Source organism: Scyliorhinus torazame, chromosome 1, assembly GCF_047496885.1.
Source record: "Scyliorhinus torazame isolate Kashiwa2021f chromosome 1, sScyTor2.1, whole genome shotgun sequence".
Taxonomy (NCBI): Eukaryota; Metazoa; Chordata; class Chondrichthyes; order Carcharhiniformes; family Scyliorhinidae; genus Scyliorhinus; species Scyliorhinus torazame.
Genome location: NC_092707.1, coordinates 170,876,914 through 170,895,377, shown reverse-complemented (window position 1 = coordinate 170,895,377; position 18,464 = coordinate 170,876,914). Strand labels below are relative to the sequence as shown.

The 18,464-nt window shown below is 44.5% G+C and overlaps 1 protein-coding gene across 4 annotated transcripts in view; it reads right to left on the bottom strand.

Annotated features, from left to right (window-relative positions):
* Positions 1-385: 385 nt before the first annotated feature.
* The window catches only part of LOC140416682 (UPF0500 protein C1orf216 homolog), a 30,601-nt gene continuing 12,522 nt past the window's right edge, over positions 386-18,464 (bottom strand). The window contains exons 2-4 of one of the 4 annotated variants that reach the window (XM_072501144.1): positions 14,653-14,780; positions 3,834-3,905; positions 386-3,304 (exon numbers count right to left, since the gene is read on the bottom strand). In XM_072501144.1, the coding sequence (XP_072357245.1) occupies positions 2,475-3,296 (822 nt within the window). In that variant the 5' untranslated portion in view covers positions 3,297-3,304; positions 3,834-3,905; positions 14,653-14,780 and the 3' untranslated portion in view covers positions 386-2,474. Of the gene's footprint in view, positions 3,305-3,833; positions 3,906-14,652; positions 14,785-18,464 lie in introns of all 4 variants that reach the window. The other 3 variants (XM_072501145.1, XM_072501146.1, XM_072501147.1) reach the window with 3 other exon arrangements.

Genomic DNA, 18,464 nt, shown 5'->3' with positions numbered 1-18,464 from the left:
TCCAACCCCCCAGGGACTATCCCCCACCAGCCCCTTGACGCTCTTGGTGCCATCGCCAACGTGTAGTCTGAAATATCCTGAACTGACCAGGTTTGTCCACACTCGCCACCGGAGCCTGGTACAACAACCAGACCCAGTCTACAAACCCCTGCCCAAACCCAAACCGCTCCAGGACCTCCCACAGATAGTCCCACTCCACCCGATCGAAGGCCTTCTCTGCATCCACAGTGACCACTACCTCTCGTCCCTCCAGGGGCATCAGAATTACAGCACAGTGTTGAATTCATGATGCAAACGTATCAAAAGAATTTTAGTGATTGCACTAAATCTGTCCCACATGGCTCCCAAATATGTTGAGGCTTCATTAAAAAGCAAGAGACCAATGTTCATAAATAACTCATTTATTTTAAATACTTTGACAAACTGAGTATAACTTCACATTTGTTGGAGCTTAGCATTGAATTTGACTGCAGCATTGAATTTGGCTGCATATATATATAAAATATATATACACATACACACACATACATATATATTGAATACATAAAAATGGATCATTTTGCTTTAGTATGTTGCTAATTGCACATCTGAAATTTAAACTAATCACACAATCATAGAGATAGGAAAACATTTGCACACAAAGATCGAAGATTAAAACAAATCTGCAACACAGAGTAATAGTTTTTGCTCCTGTTTGATGATGAACATCGGGCTGGATCCTCCACTGGCGAGATCCTCCGTTTCGCCGGCAGTGCACTCACACCCGTGGATTTTCCGACGGCATGGGGGTGCCCACAATGGGAAACCCCGCCGGCTGCCAGAACGGGGAATCCTGCTGCGGGCAGGGGTGCGCCGCACCAGAAAATGGGTGTGGTGGGACAGAGAATCCTGCCCATGGTGTTAGTCATAAAGAAATCATGTCTATATGACTTGTATGAAGGCGTTAAACAAGTCAAAAAAGGACATATTTTGTCATGCTCCAAGTTTGCAAAGGGCCAGAGCAACTTTCCTCACCTGTGCAATTGCTATTCTGTTCACAAGAAGGTTTATGCAATTTCAGGAATGTAATATTCAACCAATTGAGAGAGGCAGTTTTTCAGCACAGAGCTCCCCTATAAAGATCCATACTGTAATATATTCAGGTTAATGGCCCAGTAGGGAGCTGGCCAACACCGTTTCTGATTTACAGCAAAGTCAATTTACAAATATCCCCTTTGCATAATGATCTCAGAAGACACTGCAATACTTTCATATGTTAATTTTTAATATGGTATTAACATTTTTGTTAGAAATTAAGAATTTGTTGCACTGAATGCAACTCTTTTGTAGAAACAAGATACCTTAAACTCATACAATGCTGTGTTTGCAATGGACCTAATAAATCTTAAAGAACTCCAGTAGAAGTTCTGCAAAAGAACAAAAATAAAATATTGTCGCAGTTTAAGCAGAGAATATGAACAAAGGAATATTTTACATTTCTCCAATTCCATTTAATGGCAGTCTTTATGTTTTTTTTAAAATTCAACAAGTAAAGCGTCTTTATGCTTCAAACACAAAAGATGTTGAATGTACATTTGGTTCAGGAAATCTAAATTGTATCAAAACCAAGAATTTATTAAACGGCAACAAAAGTTGTCTGGAGTCAGGATTTGCAGCAGTTTCTCACATACTGCCATCAGACACCAGTCAACATCTTTGATTCCGTTCCTGTTTTTCTCTAGCAGACAACAAAAAATTGGTTCCTTACTAGCATTTCTGCAAAGTGTTATCACTGTAGTTTATTAGTGACACAACTTGAAAAGTTAGAAGTATTCTGCCGCCTTTAAAAGGAAATGAATACCTCTAGATTTGGTTTAATGTGCAAATTTACAAATGTAAAGTAATTTACTACAATATAGTAACTGCGTAAATGTTGTGGCATGATATTTAAACTTTCTTGGCTGGAGATAATCTTCCCTGATCATACTGGAAAGAAACAATTGCAATCATGGTGATAGAAAATCTCTCGTGACAATACAGATCAAGTGATGGCCATAACACTGACTGTTTGACTAGGTACGGCGGGTCACAAAATTAATCCTTTCACTGTGTTAACATAATTTACTTTGTTTAATTCCTGTTTGATCACTTCTTCGAAAAAAAAAACATTTGGAATGCGAGAACCAGCAGTTCGAAAAGCTGCCAGAAAGCAGAAAAAACCAATCCATTCCTCTGTCAAAAACAAATACATCATTACACGTCCCATTTAAATATCCAGTTTTTGAAGCTGAATTAATAATACCCGTGCTTTGAAGCACACTGCCATCACAGCCCGGCTTACTGTTCAATCAGTTCAGTGTTTGGTTTGCGTACAATGAAAGATATGTGGTATTTTCTGATATACAAAGAGATTTAATTTGCTCCTTTCCAAATCTTTTTGGTCTTGCCCAAAGAGTTGTGTTTTGACAGATTGGTTGGTTGTCTGCTATTTATTGCTAGATGATGCCTTGTTTTATGAATTTGAGCAGCTCTTTGCGGTTGTTCAAGATGGTGTCATAACTCTCTTGTAGCCGGCTTTGATGGTCCATTACCTTCTGCTGGAGATTGCGGATCCAACGCAGCAAGGCCAACCGCCGGTACATGATCACCTGGGTTTGATGCTTTTCCTTCTCTTGCTCTTTGAATCTTTGCTTCTCATGGAGACTCTGGACTGCCTCGAGTATTGAAGGGAGTAAGGAGTCTGCCGCTGGTGGACTTCCTGGAACATGGTTGATCTCGGTTGCTGCAGCTTGCTGCCACAGGTCAAGATTATCGCTGCTTATAGTTTCGGTTGCCTCCCAGATGCTTCCTTCGACACTGTCTGGGCTTTCAATACTCAGACAGCTGCTGGAATAGCCATTGTCATCTGAAGGAGAAACAGCAAACTCTTCACAATCCTTAACTGTGCCAGGCTTGCTGGTATGGCCCATCTCAGCTCCTTCTGGTGGAACGCGAACATTCTCGACAGAGAGTGGTCTCCTCCCCAATTCCAAACTGGAGGATCCTTTTGCAGGAAAACATTTGCCCACTTCGTTCTCCACTTGTAAATCTGGTTCACCTTTTAGGTTGAGGCTATTCCTGAACGTGGTCCCACCCGAGTGAAGCTGACCAAGGTTTTCATTCTTGTCGTATATATCTTCCATAATATTAAAGTTCCTGTCCTGTTTGACTTCTGTCACACTGATAGCTTGATTTCTAACTTGAGGGTCAAGTATTCCATTGCAAAACAGAGGTTTTGAAGACATTTCATGGGCCTTGAACTGCTCAACTGCACACATTCTGATAGCTTTTTAAAAAAAAAGTGAAAAACGGTAGTTACAGAAAAAAATAGAAACATTATTACATAACAAACTTACTGCAATATTTACTAATACTTTGCAACACACCAGGCCAATGAAATGTTAATGACTGTTGATTAACAAGAGGAAATAATGAAAGACTTTCATTTATATAGCGTATTTATGACCTTGGGGCATCCAATTTACAAAAATGAGTGAATAGTAGTTACTGTTGCAATGTAGGGAATCGTGATGTTAGAGGTGGGGGGGGGGTTATATATTTACTTGTGAGTTCAGTCAGCTTGATAGATGCTGATGGTTATCAGAACTCAGTGTCCATGGCATATACTATTTAGACCATATAACCATAAGACACAGGAGCAGAATGAGGCCATTCGGCCCATCGAGTCTGTTCTGCTATTCAATCATAACTGATATGTTTCTCAATCCCATTCTCCAGTCTTCTCCCCATAACTCCTAATCCCCCGTGAACAAACTTGTGAAATGAATGTTCCAATCCAAAATTGCAATTCTTACGGTATAATTCAGATGGGTCCACGCTAAAGCCTTTACTTTTTGTTTTGTGACGTTGAAGAGTGAGCCAGTGTCCTGTTGGGGATAACAACAATTTTTTGACAGACTGTAGGAAGCTCTATGATGCTATCTTGGAACTCACACAAGGCATTTTTACAAAATACAGCACAAAAGACTACTATTTAGCTTAACCCTTAATATAACTGAAATTGACTGCGCGTTTTGGGAATGAATTTAGGGCTAGTTTAGCTCAGTGGGCTAGACAGCTATTTGTAATGCAGAACAAGGCCAGCAGCGCGGGTTTAATTCCTGTACCAGCTTACCTGAATAGGCGCCAGAATGTGGCGACTAGGGGCTTTTCACAGTAACTTCATACTTGTGACAGTAAAAGATTATTATTATTGGATTAGCAAAAGCATAAGCAGCAGGTGACATTTAGAGGAAGGGGGGGGGGGGGGGAAACAGTGCTGAGTGGATTGCACCAAGGTTCAATCTTGATACCGTTACTAGACACATTGCGGCCTGACCAGTTTGAGCATGACTTTCTTCCATTGTTGACACTTGAAATGAAATGAAATGAAAATCGCTTATTGTCACAAGTAGGCTTCAAATGACGTTAGTGAAAAGCCCCTAGTCGCCACATTCCGGCGCTTGTTCGGGGAGGCTGTTACGGGAATCGAACCGTGCTGCTGGCCTGCCTTGGTCTGCTTTAAAAGCCAGCGATTTAGCCCAGTGTGCTAAACCAGCTAAACTTGGTTCAAGATCCAGGCACATTGAGATTGATTGTGAATTTGACCAAACTTGAGAGGCACAGTTGATATGAGGAGGTAGCTGAGGAATTAAAAGAACTATGAAAGTGGGTGGAATAGTGCTAATTAATATGAAGAAACTTAAAGTATCACACATCAAAAAAAAGGGCAAAAAAAACAAAACTGCATGCAAAATGTTGAAATTGGAAAGAGTCGACTTGCAAAAGTGTAAGAATTTTAGACTATTTAATATTCAATCATTATGAATCAATGAGCAACAATGCAAACAGTGTGATGTATGAATAAAGAAGATATGACCAAAACTGTATAAATGTTCTGGTCAAACCAATTGTGGTCATTCAAATTCATGCGCTGGAGGCTGCTCGAAGATGATCAACTATTGATCTGAATTATTAGAGATCTGAAGGAAATGGAAGCTTTTCAGTTGTGACTAATGGTGTCTAAGAGGTGATCTTATACGGATATTAAGTTGGAGAGGTAGATCCAGAAAACTGCTTGAAACCAACTCTTGACTTCAGGACAGAGGTTCAAAATGAAATTTAAGATTGCTGTCAGGTATTTTTTCTTTATGTAAACTACAATCAACATATGAAATAGATTTCCAGCAATTTGGATTGATCCAAGAAACGATGGGAGGAGGAAGAAATACAGAAAGTTCCTTTGGGGGGGGGGGGGGGGGGGGGGAAGAAATAAACCAAGAAAAATAGGCTGCTTTTCCTTACTTGTGTTGATCTTCACTTCAATTATTACCACGAGGCTTAAAGAATACATGTAAAATCCTTTCAAGCCTTGGGTGATCAGGAGAATTTTTTTCCAGGGTTATAACTAACATGGAAGAAACAGCCTTCAAAGTAATTAACCCATTGAGCCTTCTCAAAGACATTAATGCCCAATCTCAGGCAGTGCAAGATGTTAGGTATTCGCTGCATGAAAAAGGTTTTTCTGATATCCCATTTGCAAATTATTTTAAATCCCTTTTGTTTCTTCAATCCTTTCATAAGTGGGAGCAGTTTCTCCACATCTACTCTGCCCAAACCCCTCATGATTTTGCATACCTCTACCAAATCTCCTCTCAGCCTTCTTTTCTCCAGGTCCTAACTTTTCATCCTCATAATTGATGTTGCTCATCCCTGGAACCGTTCTTGTGAATCTTTTCTGCACCCTCGCCAATGCCTTTACATCCTTCCTAAAGTGCGGCACCCAGAACTGGATGCAGTACTCCAGCTGAGGCTGAACTAGTGTCTGCTAGAAGTTATGACCACCTTGAGAGTGGACAACACCATCACTCTGGTGGGGCAGCGCCTCAGAGCCGGGAACCTGCTCTAAACAGATCGGAGCGCCATGACTAGCGCTGCAGTCTAACAACCCGCAGCCCACTTCACGGAGGTCTCGGGGGCTCTCCACTCACCCCAACATACATTGCCAGCAAAACAAATCCACTCCGCCCCAACATTCATTGCCGCCCCTCAGTATCTGCTCTCCAACCACCCCCCGCACACCACACATATACGCAGCCCTGCCGCCACCCCCTCAGCCACTTCACCGGGGCTCACACTAGGGTCCACCCGGCACTGCCCCTCGGCACTGCCCCTGCGTGCCAATCTAGGTCAGGGGCCCAGGCATGTCCTTTCCCCCCCCCAATCCCCACTAGACTTATCCCTGTGCCCACTGAGCGAACCCCTCGACTGCCTCACACCTCGCCCAAATAGTCGTAAACCTCGTTGACATGATGTGGGCGAAGTATGAATACTTAGTGGGGGAGGGGCGGGGGTACTGTTGAATACATAGAAATGTATTAAAGCCTCACACTGTGTGTGGAGTTTGCACATTCTCCCAGTGTCTGTGTGGGTCCCATGCTCACAACGCAGGGTAGGTCAATTGCCCATGATAAATTGCACCTTAATTGAAACAAAAATTTGGATACTCTAAATTTATTAAAAAAATAAAAACATAAAAAGACGGAAATGTATTAAAATGAGAGTGGCCCCCGACCAGCGGCGCGCCAACCACGCCGGCGCCAATTCTCCGCTCTGCGGAGAATCGCGTGCCGGTGTCGGGGCGGCGTATGCGATTCGTGCCGGTCGCGGGGATTGTCCGGCCCGGCCCTGGGCTGAGAGAATCCCGTCCAGGATATATACACTACCCGGTAGATCTGTACCGGGTTCCTCTCTGGGCAGTGCCTTACATTGGGTTATTGAGATATCTGCCGTTGTGGCGGACCTCGCACTCCGCAAGGAGCACAGGGAAGATAAGCATTCCCACCCCATAAGTCCCGTGCGGGATATTACAGCTCTCAGTGTGGCACTGTATTAAATGGCTTTTGGAAGTCCATGTAGACGACATAACGGCATTACCCTAATCAACCTTCTCAGTTACCTCAAAAAACTCCAGCAAGTTAGCTAAATATCAACAAATCTGTGCTGGCTTTCCTTAATTAACCCACATTTGTCCGGGAGACTATTGAATGTAGTCCTAGATTATTGACTCTCGAAGTTTATAATAATAATTATTAGTGTCACAAGTAGACTTACATTAACACTGCAATGAAGTGTTTGGGTACACAGGGAGAATTCATAATGCCCAATTCACCTAACAAGCACATCTTTTGGGACTTGTGGGAGGAAACCGGAGCACCCGGAGGAATCCCACGCAGACACGGGGAGAACATACGGACTCCACCCGGATAGTGACCCAAGCCAGGAATAGAACCCGGGACCCTGGTGCTGTGAAGCAACCATTGATGTTGAACTGACTAGCCTGTAGCGGTTGGGCTTATCTTTACAACCTTTTTTGAACAAAAGAATTTCCTGAATTGTTCTAGATTTTAAAAAACAGCTCTATTGTCATTTTAAGCATATGGTCAAAACTCATCCCTGTGCTTGATTTGCATCAAACACCTCAGAATGACTTTATTTTTTACTAAGAATGGTCTTTAATGATATTAAAATGGTCCTACCTTGCCAACAATGTAATTTGCTTTACATAATTTTCAAACTTTCTGCAATCAGCATCATCTGCAATAAGTTCCATTTATAATTCTAAACCTGCCTATCCAATTGACTCGATCGGATCTAATGCCATTAATATTGGCCACGACTGTTTTGGGCCCATTCGTCATGGGCGTATATCCTATAACGGCCGTCAATGCTCGAGAGGCCAAAAACGGGGTTTGCCTGGCGAGAACTTTGAACACAACGTTCCGGGGCCCTCCCCACTGACATAATTAGGTTCACCTCCGGAAAGGGCGAGAATCTGATTTGAATCTATTATAATCTCACTAGCGGAGTTAAAGTCAGGTTCTTGGCCGGTCCGATGGTAGTGGGTTATCGTTGATATTTGCTTAAAGTGAGGTGCTCAGAATCATCCCGCCCACCAGCGTGATGTCATGTGGGCGCGAATTACAACTGCTTTTTAAAAATGGGTACCAAGCACCATGGACTCCAAGAGGGTGGAAGGAGGCAAGTTCCACTGTCTCCACCTTGAACCAAGGTGCACAAGGGGAAGGTACCCTCTGGCCAGCTGCAGAGTCGGGGTGGAGCATGGGGCTGAGGAGGCCAGTTCGGAGGTTGGCCCCGGGATGGGAGTCATGGTTGGCATGTGTTGTCCTGAAGCCTGTTGTGTGTCTGTCTTAAAGGTCCTTAACGGCCCAGAATGAATTAAAAGGCTCTCTGTTTTCCCAGCTGCAGATTGCTCGGAATGGTTTGACAGGAAGGTTTTTCACTGCTGTGAGTGAATGTTCAATCTGTGTGGTAGTGAGAATGAGCGCACATGCATAACTTGCCAATGGCCTGGGAGTCCAGCCCGACTGAGAGAGTGGGGGGAGGGGAAGAGGCGGAGAAAGTGTCGGAACTGAAGGAGGCCAGCCCCAGATGAGACCCCAAGGGAAAAGGCAGGACGGTGATATTCTCTGCCTCAAGAGAGTAGTTGTGTCCTCTTAACATTCCGGAAGGCCATGTTCTCTAATTAATAGGTCATCATCATTTAAGCCTCATCAATGTCAGCTGCCCATTGTCTCAAAGTTAACGAGAGGGTTGGGAGCCGCACGTGTCAAGGAATAAAGGTTGGGTGCAGGGCATCAGTTGAGAATGTGTTGAGCCTTGCAGCTGATACCACTTGATTGTCCTGGAGGATTCAATAACCCTCAAGTTCACAAAGGCATCCAGTTGATCTTGTATACGAGGGAAGAGCGGCGACGGAAGCAGCCTGCCGGAGAGCCCTGCGCTGTTCATAGCACAGGAAAGAACAGCCAGACGCGAGCCCACAGGTGACTCTGTAGGGGCGAGGGCAGTGACCATGGCCGGTCAAGCGATGTCAGATGGACACCAGACACCTGAGTGAGCACTGGCTGCCGGCGATGGTGTAGATTTGACAGCTTCCAAGACTAGGGCAACAAGGGATGTTGGAAGGGTGTGAGGTTTAATGGATTTTTCTCTCAAATCTCCCAGAATGCCGATATTTTTCAAGATGGTGCCAGTGGAACTGTTATGCATATCACAGTGCTGGAAGAAGATAGACTCCAGCGGTTAAGAGATACCAAACCCAGTGAGGACATGGATGGGCAGGCTCAAGGGCCGGCTACCCATCAGTCCAAAGGGGGACTAGAAGGAACCAAAGGACCTGAGTGTCCTTCATGGAGCTGCCGGATAACCTTTATGTAACGGTTGATTCCAGAGTTCAACCAGTGACATCTGTGGAATATCAGTCATCATCGCTCACAAATGCATCTGCGAGCTGTCAGATACTCTATGTCCGGGCTTCAGATTATATCAGGATGAGAGAAATGCGGGATTTGCATCCATCGCTGGCCTGCCACAGGTCAAGGGGACCATCAATTGAACACGTGGCATTAAGAGGACTGTGGCATCAGAGAGTCCCCTTTATCAACCGGAAGGGGTTCTACTCCATTAAATGTTCAACTCCCAGCTCATCTTTGCATGAACTTCATGCACATCTGTGCATGATTCCCAGAGTCATGCATGGCGGCTTTGTCCTGGGTATTCGCAGTATCCCGGGATCTTCGAGGGTCAGCCCAGACTGCCACGATGGCTCATGGGGCCAAGGGGTACCCGCTGATGCCAGTGCCACCTGGTCAGTTATAGGGCGATGCAATGGTGTACTGAAGATGTGCTTCTGCTGCCTTGACTAGTCCAGTGGGGTCCTTCAGTACAGTCCCCAGAGGGTCTCCCGCATGTCAAGGCATGCTGTGCCTTCTGTAGCTTGGCACAGCTGCAGCATGACGTGCTCAAGAAGGATCAGGAGAAACGGGTCACTTCCTCTGATGAGGAGGGAAACCCACGCCAGCACGAGGAGAATGTGCAAACTCCACACGGACAGTGACCCAGGTCTGGGATCGAGCGCGGGTCCTCGGCGCCGTGAGGCAGTAGTGCTAACCACTGCCGCACCGTGCCGTCCTATGGAGCCATTTAAAGGCAGTGCCCCCTTGATTGAAGTACTCAAATGATCCCTGGGACGGGGAAATCAGACTCTTCATACCTCCGGCACGGCGACGCCCTTTTACATGGGAAGAAAACATTTCCCCCAAGTGCCTGAAGATTGCACCGCTTGTGCCAATGGGTATTTTTGCATCGTAAATGACAGCTTGGCCATTTTTTAGGAAATTCCACCCATTGCCTGGGCTGGTCACTTAGCTGCAGTTTGAAGGAAATTTGTCATCAGCAAATTTCCGAGAGTTACTGGAAAAGCTATCCAACATATTAGAAGCTATAACAAACTGTCATAAAACTTCCTTGGTTCGCCTAGTGCCTTCTGACTATTGCCATGGTAATATTGAATCTAGCCAGTTTATTTGCAACTTATTCCACGTACATTAATCTTGTAAAATAATCTTTTCCTTTTAGAATGAGTTTGCTGGCACCACTTCTGCTCCAATCATGTTATGTCTTGGGGCAAAAATAGGAACTTGTGCCTTTTTGTTTTATATGGCTCCAAATAGTTTGGGTCTAAAATGGAAGTATTGCCAGGTACAAAATGGAAGGCAGATAGGAGAAAGGGAAATGTTTTTGGTGAAGCTACTTTGACGTTGGGGCAGTTCTTGTTTATCAATGTGGTATTATTTTGTCAAATTGGAATGCAATTTGTATAAAGGTGTCAAGAAGCTGCCGATTATGAAAAATAAACCAACAGATACCAGCTAATATCCCTTCACACAAAGACTGCCCACTTTTCCCTCGTTTGGTTACTTCAAAATAAATAATATTACATGAAAGAAATGCCACAAGATAAATATCCCAGTTCTGACTACAGGTTTTCTGGGTACAAGCATCATGGGCACGGCGCATGTGGTTCACATATTCTAGATGCAAATTCCTAACTTGGAAGACTGCGACCATGTACCAAGGGGCCGGGGGTGGTGGTGGGATATGGTTGATTTATTCAAAGGAATTGTTATTCTCTCTGCAAGCTGCAAAATGGAAGCTTTTTGGACTGATTCACTTTTCTCACACAAGTAGTTTGCCAAGATCTCTTTTGTATGGGTCACTTATTTGTAAGTGAACCTAGAATTAATTTGGGATGAGACATTACACAAGGACCTTGCCCATCTCTCAGATATAAAAAACAGCACAAGACAGTACAAAGAACAAAGAAATGTACAGCACAGGAACAGGCCGTTCGGCCCTCCAAGCCCGTGCCAACCATGCTGCCCGACTAAACGACAATTTTCTACACTTCCTGGGTACGTATCCCTCTATTCCCATCCTATTCATGTATTTGTCAAGATGCCCCTTAAATATCATTATCGTCCCTGCTTCCACTACCTCCTCTGGTAGCAAGTTCCAGGCACCCACTACCCTCTGTTTTTAAAAAAACTTGCCTCGTACATCTACTCTAAACCTTGCCCTCTCACCTTAAACCTATGCCCCCTAGTAATTGACCCCTCTACCCTGGGGAAAAGCCTCTGACTATCCACTCTGTCTATGCCCCTCATAATTTTGTAGACCTCTATCAGGTCGCCCCTCAACCTCCGTCATTCCAGTGAGAACAAACAGAGTTTATTCAACCGCTCCTCATAGCTAATGCCCTCCACACCAGGCAACATTCTGGTAAATCTCTTCTGCACCCTCTCTAAAGCCTCCACATCCTTCTGGTAGTGTGGCGACCAAAATTGAATACAATACTCCAAGTGTGGCCGAACTAAGGTTCTATACAGCTGCAACATGACTTGCCAATTCTTATACTCAATGCCCCGGCCAATGAAGGCAAGCATGCCGTATGCCTTCTTGACTAGCCGTATGCCTTCTTGACTACCTTCTCCACCTGTGTTGCCCCTTTCAGTGACCTGTGGACCTGTACACCTAGATCTCTCTGACTTTCAATACTCTTGAGGGTTCTACCATTCACTGTATATTCCCTACCTGCATTAGACCTTCCAAAATGCATTACCGCACATTTGTCCAGATTAAACTCCATCTGCCATCTCTCCGTCCAAGTCTCCAAACAATCTAAATCCTGCTGTATCCTCTGACAGTCCTCATCGCTATCCGCAATTCCACTAACCTTTGTGTCGTCTGCAAATTTACTAATCAGACCAGTTACATTTTCCTCCAAATCATTTATATACACTACAAACAGCAAAGGTCCCAGCACTGATCCCTGCGGAACACTACTGGTCACAGCCCTCCAATTGGAAAACATCCTTCCATTGCTACTCTCTGCCTTCTATGACCTAGCCAGTTCTGTATCCACCTTGCCAGCTCACCCCTGATCCCGTGTGACTTCACCTTTTGTACTAGTCTACCATGAGGGACCTTGTCAAAGGCCTTACTGAAGTCCATATAGACAACATCCACTGCCCTACCTGCATCAATCAGCTTTGTGACCTCCTCGAAAAACTCTATCAAGTCAGCGAGGCACGACCTCCCCTTCACAAAACCATGCTGCCTCTCACTAATATGTCCATTTGCTTCCAAATGGGAGTAGATCCTGTCTCGAAGAATTCTCTCCAGTAATTTCCCTACCACTGAAGTAAGGCTCACCGGCCTGTAGTTCCCTGGATTATCCTTGCTACCCTTTTTAAACAGAGGAACAACATTGGCTATTCTCCAATCCTCCGGGACATCACCTGAAGACAGTGAGGATCCAAAGATTTCTGTCAAGGCCTCAGCAATTTCCTCTCCAGCCTCCTTCAGTATTCTGGGGTAGATCCCATCAGGCCCTGGGGACTTATCTACCTTAATATTTTTAAGATGCCCAACACTTCGTCTTTTTGGCTGTCAATGACACCCAGGCTATCCAAACACTCTTCTCCAGACTCAACATCTACCAATTCCTTCTCTTTGGTGAATACTGATGCAAAGTATTCATTTAGTACCTCACCCATTTCCTCTGGCTCCACACATAGATTCCCTTGCCTATCCTTCAGTGGGCCAACCCTTTCCCTGGCTACCCTCTTGCTTTTTATGTACGTGTAAAAAGCCTTGGGATTTTCATTAACCCTATTTGCCAATGACTTTTCGTGACCCCTTCTAGCCCTCCTGACTCCTTGCTTAAGTTCCTTCCTACTTTCCTTATATTCCACATGGGCTTCGTCTGTTCCCAGCCTTTTAGCCCTGACAAATGCCTCCTTTTTCTTTTTGACAAGGCCTACAATATCTCTTGTTATCCAAGGTTCCTGAAAATTGCCGTATTTATCCTTCTTCCTTGCAGGAACATGCCGGTCCTGAATTCCTTTCAGTAGTCTAAAGAAAGCATGGAATTTAACCACAATAAGCTCCACAAATTTCCAGGGTTATTTACTGTTTGTGTCAAGTATAGGTGCTGTGTTTCCCTACATTGTAATTGGCACGACACTTACTGGACTTCATTGGCTTGGAAATAATTCAGGGCATTATATGCAAGCTCATTCTTTTTCTTCGATTGTAGTTTAGTCTCTATGCAAAATGAATTAATACATTCCTTTCTTCCAAAGTAGGTGACAAAATCTGATGATTCGCATATGTAATTATTTGTTAGACTGAGCGTGATCTAATGACCATGCTGCGCCCAAAAAGCACAGCACAGAATGGCTGATTGAAGCCAGGAGACTCCGCTCCCGGGATCTACCTGGCTAGCAGATCTAACGTGATCTCATGAGATGTTGCGGGAAGCCACGAGACCCCGCACCTGGGATCTACCCGGCTCGCAACGCCTCAAGAGATGTAGCGCGATCTTACAAGACGCTGGGATGTAAATCCCACCCATTGTGGGCAGGATCACTTTTTAAGCAAATCTACATATTAGAGTGAGACAGCTAATCTCACTTTAATATGCATCTTCCCGAGGTACCCGAGGCATTGGGATTTATCCCCTTCGCCTCGAGAGACCGCGGGTGAGAATGGTTCAGTACTGATCTCCACAAATGGGGACCAGACGGAACTGCACTAGTGGGCGTCTCCCAGATGATCGGAGGCCCCCAGGTGCATGCCTTTTGGGCTGGGTGATACTGTGGCATTGGTGCCACCTGGCAGTGTTAACTAGGTGCCACTGCCAGGTATGCACTGCCAAGCTGGTATTGTGTGATCGGGCCAGGTGTGACCTGCGCAGGTGTTGGGGAGGGGGGGGGGGATGCTGGGGAGGGGGAGTTGGGGGCCTCGGCGATCGCGCCACTATTTAAATATGGCATTCCAATGTCTCGCTATTCTGAGGAGTTCCGTTGACCGGAGCTCTTCAGTGAAGAAAATGGGGTTATGTGCAGGCTCGGCCACGCATTCCCCGCTGAGGCCCCTTATTTAACGTGAGTGCCGTTTTATAGGGCTGGGAAACATGCTCGCTATGGGACTTGGTTCCCATTTAGTTGAATCGCGCCCACTTGAATCCAAATTAGGCAGGGAAAAATGATGCAGACTTCAGCTCCTAATAAACACCACCCATGAAATGAAAACCAAGCAAGCAAAAAGCCGTGGAAAAAGAGTGTAATGATTAAGACTTTAAAAAAATAAACAGTTCAGTCAGTTGGAGAATTTATTGTGAAATAGAATTCCCATTATTTTAGGTGTGATGAAATACCTTGATAGAAATGTCATTTAATTCCTTGTATAAGCATTGCCAGCACATACCTGAACACAATGACGACCAAATTATTGCCTGAAGATATGACCTGTCTTTCAGTTAATTCAAGCCAATGCTTTTAGCTCAGAGGGTAGCACAGAACAAGCTGTCACTGATCCATCCACGGATGTATTTTCTACCTCGAACAAAGGAAAATACAATAACAAAATGTTAAATAAGATCCATCGAGTACAACATGACAAGCTTGCAACCTGCTGATGTGCCATGTGACAGTGCTTATTTTACTTGGGGCCCAATGAAGACACGGGGAGAATGTACAAACTCCACACAGGCAGTCAGCCAAGGTTGGAATTGAACCCGGGTCCCTGAGGCAGCAGTGCTATCTACTGTGCCACTGTGCCACCCTCATCCAAATCAATATTTTTATGTTTGCATTCTTGTAAAAATGAAATTGTCATCCATAGTGAAGGATCATTGCCCAATGGTGCCAGGTAATGGCTTCACTGTACTGCCAAGCTTTAAGTAGCCAAGAATCAAATACTTTATCAGTCTTCAATTTGTATAAATTTGTCTTAATGAACCAGCTGCGTTGTGGTTTAGATAAAAATGTCTGTCAATTACTTGTGGTAATTGTGACATTTTCGACTTCTGAAACAAAAAATGGGTTAATTGCATTTTAATAGTCTTACACAAACAGTGAATCAGTAGGTTGATGTTTGAAATTTTACAATAGACAACGTCATGTGAAGTTGCGTTCATTGCAGATCTCTGTAGATGCGGGTGGCATGGTGGCTAGCACAGTTGCTTCACAGCTCCAGGGTCCCAGGTTCCATTCCCAGCTTGGGTCACTGTCTGTGGAGTTTGCACCTTTTCCCCATGTCTGCGTTGGTTTCCTCCAGGTGCTCTAGTTTCCTCACCACAGTCCAAAGATGTGCAGGTTAGGTGGATTGGCCGTGCTAAATTGCCTTTAGTGTCCAGGAAGGTTGGGTGGGTTACGGTGTTAGGAGATGGAGGTGTGGGCTTGGGTAGGGTGTTCTATCCAAGAGCCGGTGCAGACTCGATGGGCCGAATGGCCTCCTTCTGCACTGTAAATTCTATGATCTATGTTATCATGGAAAGGTACGACGTGATTTGTTTGAATCAGGGGAAGGGCCCTTAAACATGCTCAAGAGGTAGCATGTTTGGTGATACAACACAGACAATGTGGCCTCTGTGTTACCTACTGACAGATCCTGGAAGGAAGTTCCATAGCTCAAGAAAGAGTGACAAGGTAAGGCAACAATATTGTAAAGTAACATGGATTGATATGGAAATCAAGGAAAGTTGGTGTTGCTAAGGCAGCTAATTTTCTTGCCATACATCACTGCCTGGGGTAGTTTGTGTTATGAATGGTGCACTCCCTGTGACCCGTGTCCCTGCCAACCTCTATAACCTGCACCATAAAAGATATGGTCACTGCACCAGGCTCTGTGCCAGAAAGCTCCTTTCAGCTATACTAGACCTGATGATTTGGAGTTGAATACTCTTAAAAACTTTCCAGTTTTTTTCCCCCCCCCTGCCCGAATTAAATCTGTTAAAAGTTTCTTAATGCCCTTTGAGAGAGCATTACAAAAATGGTTAAAAAAAAAAAAACTTGGTTTTCTGACCCCACTTGCTAATTTTCGAATGGAAAACACTCCTCAAAGTCATGGTACAAACTGCTTTCATAAACATCTTATAAATATTAATGCACAAAAGTAAAACATGGCCCCGGGTCTTTTCAGATGTGCCAACAGAATTAATTGTGACACTTTGCGAAATTCAGAGTCGAACACTACTCTTCTAGGAAAAATAAACAGGATCACAACATGGTGAAACAAGTGATACAAAGCAAATTTATCTGGCTTGATTAACCACATTTCCATTTTACTTTCTCCTGAAATCAATATTGAGCAAGGCTTGGGGGCAGGGGCGGGGAAAGGAGACCAAATGACTGGGCAACTTCACCTCAAAACATCGTTCAGACTATTTTTAAATGTGAACACTTAAAAAAAAAGAAACCTAAGCAGAAAAGTGACTCGCAGCTCAGTAAAATGACTGCAGGTAATAACTGCCTGAAAATCTTCGCCATTTGTTTACATCAGTAATTTACTTGCAACGCGACAGGCTGTAAAGGCGCTGTAGCGGGGCTGTTTAGCACACTGGGCTAAATCGCTGGCTTTGAAAGCAGACCAAGGCAGGCCAGCAGCACGGTTCAATTCCCGTAACAGCCTCCCCGAACAGGCGCCGGAATGTGGCGACTAGGGGCTTTTCACAGTAACTTCACTGAAGCCTACTTGTGACAATAAGTGATTTTCATTTTCATTTCATTTCATATCACATGTCATGTACACCAGCATGTTGCCACGTGGGTTGCTTCATAGTGATGTGCCTCTGCATCCTTTTTTGAACTCGAGTAACACAAACAAATGTTGAGGATTTCTTTCTGCTCAGTCATGTTATTTGATAAAAATAATAATCTCAGTGAAGGAATCCTTAGACAGCTCTATACCTGTGGTTCTTTCATTCGAATGGGATTTTTAAAATTTAGAGTACCCAATTATTTTTTTCCAATTAAGGGGCAATTTAGTGTGGCCTATCCACCTACGCTAGAGTGGCGGGGGCGAGACCTACGCAGACACGGGGAGAATGTGCAAACTCCACACGGACAGTGACCCGGGGCCGGGATCAAACCTGGGTTCTCGGCGCCATGAGGCAGCGGTGCTAACCACTGCGCCACCGTGCTGCCCGAATGGGATTTCCATGCATAGATCACCCATTATCTATTTAATTGCTGAAATTCAAACATGGAACAGTACCGCCATTTCAGTTCCTTCATTCATATTCAGGGAAAGTAGAATGGAGTTTCTTGGTAGCACATTTCCATTTCTCCGGGGACACTTTCATTTTAAATGATCCAAAAGGTGGTGCAAAGGTGGGGTTCAATTTTACCCAATAGTGAAATCTTTGGCATTTGAAGCCCAAGTTTCAAACCACGGTGAGCATTGGAAATCTCAATAAAATACAGTTTTGTCACTTGCATTAACCCTCATTCAGAGTAGGGGTTTATTTAACATTGACTTCCTAAATTTTGAATGTATTTCCTCTCTTTTTTCCAAGCACTGTAGAGCCATTCACCATTTGTGGGTTTTCGTGTTGGGTGTTCTGATGTACAAACGATCCAACACGGCTGGAGATGGTGTAACTCAATTTTATTAACTACTCAACTGTAACAGCACACTGCTAACTTGGGTACGTGCATTACCAGCTAATCTGTGGACCCTGTCCTATCACTATCTGGGTGAGGCACTCAGCACATGGTGAATGCATGAGTGGCAGGCTCTGACCTCGGTGCTCTTGGCTGGCTGCTGCTGGAATGAGCGGGAACTGTAGTGTCCCCTCTTTTTATAGTGCGTGTGCTCTCACTGGTGATTGGCTGCGATGTTGTGTGTGTGTTGGTTGGTCCTACTGCATGTCCATCAGTGTGTGTGTGATTGCACCATGATATGCTGATCTAAATATCATGACATGGGTTACTGACTGCATTTCCAGTTTGGGGGATTTTTCCCATTGCTGAACTTGGAAGTAAGCTGACAATAGGTGCTGTACCATTGCGTAGGACAGAAAGCTGCCTCGGATAGGATTTGATTTACAGCACACATACATGTCAGCTGACCTAACCAGTGATGTTTATGCTCCACTCTCGTCTCCTTCCATCTTTCCCATCAAATTCATCATTGTGAAAATGTATTCCCATTCCTCCCCTTCTTCTCCCCCCCCCCATATCATAGAATCCCACAGTGCAGAAGAGAATCCCACAGTGCAGAAGAAGGCCATTCAG